The 12,258-nt window shown below is 38.2% G+C and overlaps 1 protein-coding gene across 9 annotated transcripts in view; it reads right to left on the reverse strand.

The window, feature by feature from the left end:
• Positions 1-12,258, reverse strand: part of PCCA (propionyl-CoA carboxylase alpha subunit) — a 270,716-nt gene that overhangs the window by 152,986 nt on the left and 105,472 nt on the right. For all 9 annotated transcript variants that reach the window (XM_040706028.2, XM_416970.8, XM_046913872.1 and 6 more), the window contains one exon: positions 5,322-5,472. In XM_040706028.2, coding sequence (XP_040561962.1) covers positions 5,322-5,472 — 151 coding nt within the window. The remainder of the gene's footprint in view (positions 1-5,321; positions 5,473-12,258) is intronic.

Here is a 12,258-nt window from a genome sequence, read left to right on the forward strand (position 1 = left end):
TCACTTTTGGCAACTTCTGTTTTACAAGTGTTTGTTTCTTTACTGCACTGGGCAGATGCAGGTAAGAAATAACTTGTATAGCCTATGAGTACCAAGTGTCTTTTCTGTGTTCTCGACAACAAGCACTTGATATCAACAGGTTATTTAGCTTGCAGTTCCAACATTACTTTCTGAAGAACTCTTGAAATTCACTGTTTCTACACAATTCCTTTCCACTTCGAGCTCCATCTAAGAAAACAAAGAAACTCTGCTCCCAACAAAACCGTCTTACACTTTCTTTATGAGAGATGCTATGTCTGCTTTGACTATACTTAGCTGTAGCATTAAAGGGCTCTCCAAGTACTTAGTTCAAGATGGGTCTTGTCACAATGCGGCCATTCTTGCATTTTCTTTACACTAAATTCACCAAAGGAAAGAAACTAATGTATCATTTGAAAAGAGATCTTTTTTTTTTCCTCTTCTTATAAAAAAAATGGAGCTTCCTTTCTCTCTACTTTTTTAATAGTATTCTATGATAGCTATGTGGTAGCGTTGTCTCTAAGATATCACTCCATGCCCTGGCAGCACTGTTAATGGCATCTTTCAGATTCAATGACTTAGACAAACAATGTCGGTCTCTTCTGTCAACAACAATTAGCAATGCTTTTCTGTAGTTCTTTTGGAAAGCCTGAAAAGCAGACAACCAGTAGCTACATAATGGAAGTTGCATTAGGAGGCAAGAATGTGGCAAAAATCTGGTTAACTGTTGTCGGCTGACCCTCTTGTGTGAAGAAGTGTTGTTTGGCAGCAAAATCACCTTTTCTTTCGGTTCTAAAAATGGCCATGAACAGCTGGTATAAACTGTGTGCAGAATGGATTCTGGTGGGCTTAGGGGATTGGTAATGGGATAAGAGACCTTTCACCTTTAGGTCAGTAGTTCAAATTCAGCCCAGGTTAGTAGCAATTGAAAGTCTTTACCATCTGACACTGTTCGTTAGCCTATTTAAAATGACTGAAGCAAAGTGTCACAGTAAAACAAGATTCCAGTATTAAGAAATATGAAGAGCCTCCGCAAACGGCAGAAACAGTCACTTGAGACTTTACTTTGAAATCCCCCCATTCAGCCTCTGTACAAATCTACTCCCCTAACCGCTGACAGCCCCTTTCACTGCTGCCGTCCTCCTTCCCAACCTATCACAATTCATCCTCCAGACAGTTACGCATGCAAGGACAACAAAACCACCTCTTGCCATCCCATGAGTCTGCTATGGAAACTGAAGTCCCGTCCTCGCTGTGGTTTTCTCTGGCAATCCCGACTGAGCTCATCACTTTGCTATTTACATTTTGCTACTTCTGCTTACACGGCCCAGCCGCAATGTTTTCCAGCGCTTCCCCCCCTTCACTAAGCAAACGGTGTGGCAGGTGCTGCCTAATAATGGGCAACAGAATACAGATACCGTCACGAGACTGACTGAAGTAAGAGTTAACATCGCTGGAACTCCAAACCAATAGGATTTCTACGTATTTCAACCATGCTTTTTATATTTTCATAAGGAGAAACAGATGAAGAGGAAGGTAGAAAGGGACAGAACTGTTGCGTGTGTAATTCTTCCTCTGTTCTCTAAAACAGTTTGTACAGTGAATACAGTGAACTCCAGTGAAAGCTCTGGAATACCACACTTTCCAGGTGACACTAAAGTCTGATGGAAGCATTAGAACATATGAACAAAAGCCATGGTATGGTGATAGCTTATGGATGTGTGGAAATTTATTTGCCTTATGCCTTGGAAACAAGTTACTTTAAAAGAACATTTACATTAAACAGTAAAATACAACTAACTGTAAAATAAAAACACAGGGCATGCCATTTGTTTCCAATAAACCTCTTAGAAACACATCAATAGAATATTCTACAAAAGTAACTTTTATTCCCTAAGAGGTAATGATATTCAAGCTGTCACGAGGAGAAAACATGTCGCTATTCAAACTACAGTGTCTCTCAACTTCACTGCGCTGAACTGAATACTGTATTCAGTCCGTGCAATTCATCTTTTCAATAAGACTCTAAGCAAACTTAGTTATGTTTTGAGGAGGAAGGGAGTGCTCACTTGTCATTTTAAATCATTCACACGTGAAGGAGGCAGAAGGTTGGGAGCTGATCTGAGAAACAGATATACAAACTGTACTCAGAGTAACTGTACTCTTCATACCCATCATCATAGTTGTCTCAGCTTTTCTCAAGCCAACAAGAGACGCTTCTCATTTCAAGGTACTACAATCATTTGATACTTACCCTTTGCTTGATTCCCTTTTAAGAAGCTCAGTCACACTACACACCCATATCTTAACAGATATTCTTTATTTACAGACTGCAGACTCTTCCTATCAAGTCAAAAAAGGACAACATTTAAATTCTGTTTTCCATTGGAAAACAAAACTTCTGGTGAAAACCAGCACTTCTGAAGGTAGTTTGATACAGAGACTTTGATGCAATTTGGAAGTTAGGGGTCAGTAACTTTTATTTCAAAGCTCTTGTTTAGCTACTTTGGGTTATGACTGCCTTTTATTAGACTGATGACAACTAGGTAACATAAAGCACACCACAGCATGAGCAGCTTTAAAGAAACAGATATTCAACATCTGGTCTGCCTCAACAACTTAGCAGTGGTAGCTGCCTAAAAACCACTGCAAAAGTGCACTAAGTGACAGCACACAGGAAGTTCCCTTGTAGCTGGCAGAACAGACGTTTCTACACTTTCCTACAAAAAGGGAAAATAACAAGTTTTGCTATTCAATTATCCAATCTCGTGTCTCATCAGCTAGCTTTTGAAAGATGGCAGAAAAGCAAGTAACAAAAAGCGCGTTGGCATTAGCAGAGAATAAGTCATTCTATCTAAATGATTAAAACATCTGTAAAAGATTTATGTAGCATAGAAGAGACAATGAAGCTGATTCACACGCTTTTTTAATCACTTTCCAATCTCACGTTGCAGCAACACCTCACACAAAAATTACATAAAATACTAACTTCTTGTAAGGTGCTCTTTATTCTGTACTTGCAGGACTGTTCAGCAGAAAAGGTATACTCCCAAAGAGTTCCCCAAAAAGATAGTCAAACAATAACAGTTCTCATTTACTGCAAAATAATCTACAAAACACATTAGAAGACCCCTGACATACACCAAAGAGACAGAGGGGAGAAGTCAGCAAGCCTTGTCAAGTGTTGGACATGGTCTAGTTGGCTTTATGCAAGTTTATTCTGAAGTCTTCATATAAAGTAAAAAAGATCGCAGTGATCTGATTAGAGATTGCATAAATACTGAAACAGAGACAGAAATTTGCATAATTTAGTAGAAACATTCTGATGATGCCGACAGGTATCTGTGTCTGTGATGCACACTGACAAAGACCTTAGAAATATGATTTATGGACAAGATGTTTATCATTTAAGGAAGTACTTCCAACTGTTGAGTACTACTCAAAAAAAGGGCAAGTGAGTCTGTTAGTCATCGTTCACAGTTGGAAGGTGCAAAAGGAAAAGACCAAAGCAATTGAAGGACATCTGGAGACATTCCTCATCCTGAAGTTAAATCTGGACAAAAAAAGCTTCATTAGAGTTTCTGTTTGGCTCTTATTAGAAGGGAGATGTTAGTTGCATAACTGTTAACTGAACAGAAGGGAAAGCCTGAGACCTGGCAAAAGTGACAGACCAATTGGGTAAGTCTGGGGAAGAATCGGAGAAAATACATTTCAAGAAGAGCCTTTAAAGTCCTGATTTTAAATCCTGAAAGATGGAATCATGGAAGCTTTCTTACTGTGTATGTGGAGATCTCTGCAACTGAGCAAGCTTGAGGCTTGGAACTTTGAAAGTTCTTACCACTACAAATTAAGGAGAGACATCACACACACAAAAAAAAAAAACAGCTAAGATAGCATCTTAACAAAACAAACTGAAAAGAGAATCAGCTCTAAGCATACTTAGAGATTATTTCCACTTAGGAATTTATGGCCAGTGGTATGTTAGAGCGAGGAAATGGTTTTGGACTTCAGGTGTGCTACACAGAAAACCAAGCATGAATTTTCTTCATGCAGGAGAGTGGAGAGTGTCTGAAAATTATTCTCTCAAGAACTACAAGCTCAAGAAGAACACAAAGAATATGTTCAAATGGAGAAATTCCTCTTAACCTCTTAATAAATTACACAGAGCAATTAACAGTTGCTCTTTCTAATAGAATCTAAGGTAAAAAGGATTGTGCCTAGAATACAAACTCCTAGCAAAAGTGTAAGTAAATTACAATTGCCATGAGTTGTTCCAAAAACACTGCTGCCTGGAAAGGCAAATTTTACCCAAAGTCTTCACTTGGTACCCACTCCTTTAATACCCCCACTCCTTTGAGCCCCAATCCTATCTCATTTCTTTACCCAGCCATTACACAAAGTTATTCAAATATGTTAGGATTTCAAGCATCTCTTTACACTCTATCACTGCTTACATGTGCACGCAGCAGGCTGAATGCAGCCCTAAAGAAACGTAGCTAAAACTGAAAAAGAAGCTAATCACTCTATTGTTTGATTCCACATTTCAGTCTTTCTAGAGTAATTTAACAAAGCGAGAGAAGGAGGATAGAGATGATCCTATTTACATTCTCACAAGTTGGACTTTCTTCCTCTTTCTGAGAGTGACATTCAGACTTCAAGGCATATACCTGCTTTCTTCAATTATTACCAGAACCACATTATCAGGATCAACTGAGAGGTAGGAGTGCGGCTGTCCAGGAAGCAGATCATCCACTCATTTGCAGAACACACTGTAACATCTATCCCCGGCTCTATGAGTTGTTACAGAAAACCTACCCTGTGTTAGCAAAGTTGCATTCCACTCACATTTTCAATCACATGCAGATCGCCAGTGTTTTTATTTCTGATATACACATAGCTTTAGTCACCCTCCCAGAGATACTCAGTAAGCGATCATCAAACAGAAAAGAAACGTGAGGGACCAGGGGGAAAAGCATCAGAGCACAGTGGCTAGTCACTTACTGTGTGCTCACAGTGGCACTTAACAGAGACCTCTTGAAAGGTCTTTAGGTCAAGTGTAACAAAGAGCAAAAAAAACCCCTGAATGCTTACTTGAGTGCTCTACGAGGGCTCAAGACTGAGAAGTCTTGTATACACAGGCTTATTTAAGTGACTGGATCTTTTAAGTTCAGTTGGAAGTGCTCACATCCGTCAACTTAGTTATGTGTAAGTCTTTGCAGGAGCAGACCCCTAAGTATGGAAGGAGGTTATGTTCTGTTTTTTTAAATAACACTTTTCTGAATCTGAAGAGCTGTTTTTCTTACCTGAAGTCTAGTATTCATTTCCAAGAAGTAGAAATTCTTACTGGAGTCCACTAGGAATTCTACTGTTCCAGCAGAGGAATATTTTACTGCTTTGGCAAGAGCTACTGCTTGTTCTCCCATTGCTCTTCGAGTTTCAGGATCTAGAAAAGTGCTACAATACAAAAACAATGCCTTTCTTCAGTTAAAAAAAAAAAAAAAAGATGAAGAATCATTTCATTTTCTGCTTAAACTACCAGTACCATTATTCAAGGAATGAAAGTATGTGAAAACTGTCAAATGTATGCCTTTACACATATATTGCTCCTAAACAGATACACTACATACTCACAGTTAACCACTAATGTACTGGAGATTAAAGATAAATAACAGTACTCTCTGATATATATTTTTAATTTTTAGAGCACCAAGATCTATAAAAATTCAAGTTAAATGAAAATAAATACATACAAATGCATGCCATTTTAGAAAGCATATCTATTTTCATGAATACTGTAACTAAGAAAAAAAGAGCCATAATGAGTGTTCAGGAAAGAAACTACCCAATAGAAACAAGAATGTCAAAACACAAGACAGGAGGTCTAAGGAGAATTTGTCTTCTGACTCCAAACTAAAACCACGTCTGTTTCACTAATGCTCTACGCAATAAAGAAATTCTGGAAGTTCATGAAGTATTTGCTTGAGCCTCCTATAAGAGTAAAATTGTAATGAAAAAAATGTGTGTATCCATAATACTTAGCAAAAAAAAACAGTCAATAATGCCATGATAAGCCTTCACCTTCTGTATCTCCTCTCTCAGCTTTATTTGTAAGCTTAAGACTAGTTATAAGTGTTCATTAATTGCAATTCATTACTCTCCACAAAGCACAAATATCACTCAAGGGCATTTGAAGAGCAGCTCAGCTACCACCTTGGGATTCACTGGGATTCCAACCCTTCTCATTCTAGGAAATCAATACACCACTTTCATTGGCCAAATGCACTGAAAGACTGAGGACAATACATATCCTGCATGTTCCCCTCCTCTATGTTGTAAATTTGGATTTATAGCATACACAGATTATAATCTATGCATGTAGTTAACTTATTGCTACAGAAATTTCTGTGGTTTTCGATCAAAGCTGTGGAATAGACAGCGTTTCACCCTCATACACTGACCTTCAAGTAAAAACGGCACATAAACATTTGTTTTATAGGAGCTTCTAGACACGTTTACTATATTTATGTGGTGATGTATATTAGGGCATGTATCTCAGCTATCAATTACTTCTATACAGGAGTAGGAAGCCACTTCTACCTTAATTCCAAGGCTAAAACAGAAAGGTCACTGTATCAAATGTTATATACTTCTTGAAGTGTCTTGAAGAGCTGGTCCTAATTCTATAAAGGACTAGTAAAGAGCCTCCATGTATATGAAGTGGCTCTGTCAATAGCAGGAAAGCTCCACCTTGTGCCCCGGACTGCACTCAGACAGAAGCCTAGGCTTGGACTTACCTCTGGCTTGTTGTTCTTTTGTTTTGTTTTATTAAAACTGAAAACCACACAACAGCTAGAAATTTCTGCTATAACAAACCATCTTTGACAGGACACGAAGACCAAGGAAATATCCAGACAAACTGAGAGGCAAAGGAATAGATACTTCTCTCCATGAGAAAAGTGCTTCCTAGAACCTTAGTCAAGTTAGCACCACAGGGGTGGATTCCAATGGACAGTAAGGCAAGCAGTTTCAGAATTTTAGTGGAAAAAATATCTTTCTTGGCAACAGTGGGGTCAACAGGAAAAGATCACAGAACACAGGAAAGCTATCAGTAGATCCTATGCCAGATCAGAGAAAAAAAAAGAAGTGTGAAACTGTGCCCTATCTATCAAAAATAGGTGCCGATAACAAAAGAGTTTCATAATATTTCTTACTTTGATTCAATAAGGTAACATATTACACAGAGTCATTAACTTATAATTCAACTCGGGGTTTCTGCAAGGTTTTGATCATGAAAGGTCAACGAGTAGTTTATGAAGAACAGAACCTTTTCAATATTGGCTTAATATTCTATTTCTAGAATAACCATTATTACTTCTTATATGGATAAAAGACAGTTACTCCCCCTTATTACAGTGGTGTCTCCCTATGTTTGTTAAATGTATGTCAGAGATCTCTCTGTACACCTCCTGCTGTAGCCGAAGAATGGAATAGAAGTGTCACACTGCTCAACTTGATCTCTGCCATGTGGTTATGCTTTATGCTCTAAAACGACTGGAATATCCCTGCAATCAGCTAGGTTAATTAAGTCAAGTTTTCCTATTCCCCTCTATCGCCTTTCCTTTCATATTCTTCCTATCATTGTTTCTCCATTCTTTAACCACTCACCTTATACAAGTGAAATAAATCTTCTCCAGTATAATTAGCCATCACTTGAAAACACAGCATTTTAAACCTGACTTCAACTTTTTCTCACACATATGCCTTTAATTCTTCCAACCAAATAGCTCCTATGGCAGCATGAAGGCTTCAAAATAAAAAGGATTCACCAGATAAAAGCACCAGAAAGAACAAATAAGATCAGACCTGACATTTCACTTATAAGACCTTCTTCAAGCTATTGTAAAGTTGATCAAAGACAGTCCAATTGTTTTGTTCTACTGTGTCTACATCCAGAGAGGTGACCACATGGGCAATATGTTAACTCTCCACCTTCAATTCATCAGATAATGTTTCCTAAACTATCTTTATCATTGTCACTCAGATAAAGTCAAGTCCCTGCTCAGCTTGTAACATTAACCTTCCTCTGAAGATATCGCTGCACTGGGAGATAATAGTATCCCCATTTTCTAAATTTCAAGGTCAGCTTATCTACTCTAAGAAATAGTGGGGCATGCTGTTTGTTTAAAATATTTACTTACCTACAATAACCATTCTTCTTCAAGATATTTGTTCTTACTACCACACTGCAGGCATAAATACGCAATAGAATTGGAGAACACAGTTTTGGCCTCCACATCTAAATTCTGTATGGTTACAAACAGAACAGGCTCACAGTTTCCCTTAGCCCAGAATTCTTCAAGGATTTCCAGACAGAGTGACAGGAAAAGTGGTCTGGCACACATGTATGCTGCACAGCTCTGAGAAGAACTTGTACATGCAGTGCTCAGGAATGACATATTATTCCATTAAGTTCTTGTCTACTCTATTCTAAATTACTGGTGACTTTATACAACACCTTGGCAGGTAATCTGGAATATGAACCTAAAATACTTCGCTTTATACTGAGATGTTACTGAGAGAGCTTAGCGCTTGCAGAAAGTGAAAGAAGTTGCTGTCTGTGCACCTTCCAAGAATAGAAAGATTTCTGAAAGAAGCTAACAATGGTGCATGCCAACAAGGTCACAAGAAGAGTTTGACTGTTTCACTTGCATTGCAGTGCAGGCATTTACTGGTAAAGTAGCTTCCCTTTTGAAATCTCCTCTTAGATCTTTCTGTCACAGGCAGAAATAATAAAAAACATATTTGTCCTTTGAACTGAAATTGAAAGAGCATCTTTCAATTTAAAAGGACTTGCAAAACTAATGTCTAAGATAGACAAGTCTACCACAATTCTGAACACACATGTCTAGTAAGAAAAGGAAAAAAATATACTAAGAAAATGATTTCCCACCTGAGTTGAAACTCAGAGAAATTTTAGGAAACAGTTGAGACTGTGTTACAGGAGTAACCTTATTCTGAAGGTCTCGTGCTACGATTCAAATCAAGGGACATAGCATCACCTAAAACCTCTGAAGTAGACACAACCAATGAAAATAAGCAGGCAGCTAGCAAGTTCTAAGCCACGGGCGTCCAACCTTTTGGCATGTCTGGGTTGCACTGAGTGAAGAGGAATTGTATCAGGCATAGAAAAAAGGGCAACAAAAAACATAAAACTAGTGGGATATTTGACCTTGTTTTTGTGAACTACTGCATCAGTGCCTCATACAATAGCAATGGCTGCAATTGTTAGTGAGTTCTTTAGATATTTTTTTTTTAATCTCATTTTGCTCTTTCTGTGTGGAAACATTTGTTCACAAATGTACATACTGCCAAAAAGCAATGACATGAATGAGGCGTGATTGTGGAGTGACAAACATTTCTCTCTTGTAAGATAGGGTTTATAAAAGACTGGTAAAGAGACATGTTCAAATTTTTCGTTGAGTTGGGTGTCTAATACCAACGGTATACACTCCATTTGAAAATCTGCAGGTAATGTTTTAATCTCAACTGAAAATGGAGTAGCAAACATGTAAAAAAATTATGATTTTCTTTGATACCTTGAAACCTATTCTCAAATTCCTTTATCAAAACAGAAAGCACAATTGCATACTTTCTGTTGGTCACAGGACTGTGTTTAGCCAATGTATCAAAATGCATGACATTATTTGCCCTGCTTTGAGTTTACAATAACTTAAGTTTTATTTCAAAGGCTGTTATGGTTTGAAACACAGCAAAGATAAGTTGGATTTTCACCTTGAAGACACATTTAACTCATTTAAATGAGCTGTCAAATCCACCAAAAATGCTAAATCTGTGACCCATTTTTCATCCTCATGTTCTGGCACAAATTTTTACTGCTGATTCCATAAATGACTTCATTTTATTTCACAAATCATAAAGACTTTTCAGGATTTTACTCTGACCTAGCTGCCTTCCTTCAGAAAAGTAAATGATGTCCCCATAACCAGCATCCATACCTTCAAGGAACTCCTGTAACTGGCTGAAGCACTAATTAAATACATATCACGAAACTAATTAAAAAGATATCACAAATTATGTTATACTTTTTGTGAGCTTTATGAGACATTGAAAATTACAAAATTTGTCAGTATTACACAAGTATTCTGGATATTTCTTCCACAGTGAAGGTGTGAACTTATTAAATTATTTTATGAAATTACAAAAGCCCAAGTTTAATCATTAGTAAGAAAACTTGCATGTCTGCTTAGTAACAAAAAATGCATGTGTTCACAGGCACACACATATATGTAGGTTTAAGTATTATTGGCAGTCACCAAGCATCACAAGCATATCGATCGTGTAATACACATGGGTTGTGTGTGTGGCAGGCACAAGAGTCAGAGTTAGCACTGCAGCCTCCCCTCCACAGAATTCCACTGTCATCCATACAGTTTACTTTCAAGTTACATGCAATCAACCCATGAGAAGTATTGCTGAAAATCACATTGTAGTATTAAAAGCTTATGATCCTGTGGGGCTACCTTAGTAGCTGCCCAGGGCCACATGTGGCCTGTGGGCTACAGGTTGGACATGCCTGTTCTAAGGACTTGATCACGGTGGATGATGATTGATGATACAAATCTTATGTGACAGTACAGAACAGAATGGCAGGTGCTATACGACCAGTGGGGGTGGTGAAGCGCTGGCACAGGCTGCCCAGAGAAGCTGTAGATATCCCATGCTCAAAAGCACTCAAGGCCAGGTTGGATGGGACCTTGAACAACCTGGTCTGCTGGGAGGTGTCCATACCCATGGCAGGTGGTTGGAACTGGATGGTTTTTAAGATCTCTTTCCACCCAAACCAGCCTACAACTCTACAAACAGGAAAGGCCTGAAATTGTACAGAGAAGGTTTAACAGCAAGGGTCCTGACATTAAGCATTTTGAGACACAGTACTTAAATGTCAGTTCACAGTGGGTCAAATGTTTGATCTCTCTGACTGCCACAGAAAAGGACAGTGCTGGGTGATCATAGTGAATAGAAAAGCACTTCAATGGTATTTCTCCATAAGACCATTTCAGATAATTCAGTGGAAAGTCATAAGCATATTCAGGAAATTATGGCTGAATGGATAGCCAATCTGAACTCAAAACCAGTAAATGTGGTTAAAATCTAACTTTGGGAATCAAATAGAACAGATAACAAAGTGCCTCTGATCAGCTGGACGTTCTTTCACCAAAGTGTTGAGGCAAAATAAAACGCTTTAGAGAGCTTTTACAGGTCCTGTAATGGCTAAAAAGGACACCTGCTCTCAACAAAGTTAAGAACAATCCTTTGAGCTCCACTTACACAATGGGAAGTCAACTAACATTCGAATATATTTACATTCCACCGATCAATTCATTTTGAATTGATCTTAAGGAATTAGTGAATTTTCTGATAAGTTTTCGGACTCTTTATCTACATGGGTACTATTCCTTTCTTAAATGCCCTACAAGACCGAAAAATACAAGAACAGCCTAACACTTTATTTTGCCAAAGCACACTGTCTCTCATAGCAACCATCTCTGAAAAGGAACAGAGAGTTTGGGAGAGAAGGAACAAAAACTGAACCAATAAACAACAGACAAATGTTGCTCACCTGTTTAAATTTCAACCTGTAAAGTGAAAAGCCAAAAAGGTCTGAAGTTGAAGTTGAAGACAAAATTCTTCTGAGTCACCAGAAGTTCTGTCCAGCTCTCAAAGTATGCCAGGAAACCTATGCTCTACACTAACTAAAAAACTGTCGACGCTCAGACGATCTTACTATCCTTGCTTTCCGAAACAGGCAGAGTAGGACAACTGACTATGGTAAAAGGGAATAAGCAAAGTTTGTTAGTCTCCTATTTGAGACGAGAGGATTGATCCACCGTGAACACAAGGACTCCCTTAAATACTGTAAGCCCATCAGGGCGCTAACGAGCAGAACACTCCTTAAAAGACAAGCGTGCTTCTTTTGTTTCATTTTAAAACAAGACAACTTCCCTGGGAAAACCAGAGAATCAAACTCGAGATGATCCCATCAGGATATGTTTGATAGCTGCAGACTTAGCTATGCTTAGCAAAATCATGAAGATTATTTCCAAACCCCATCAATCCCCAACAGTCTGTCTCTTAAAATCAGTTAGATACATCAGAAAAAGCTACCACAGGCCTAAAGTGAATCAAAACACATTTGAGAAGAGGTCAAAGCTGTACAAA

This window comes from Gallus gallus, chromosome 1 (genome assembly GCF_016699485.2).
Source record: "Gallus gallus isolate bGalGal1 chromosome 1, bGalGal1.mat.broiler.GRCg7b, whole genome shotgun sequence".
Classification (NCBI taxonomy): domain Eukaryota; kingdom Metazoa; phylum Chordata; class Aves; order Galliformes; family Phasianidae; genus Gallus; species Gallus gallus.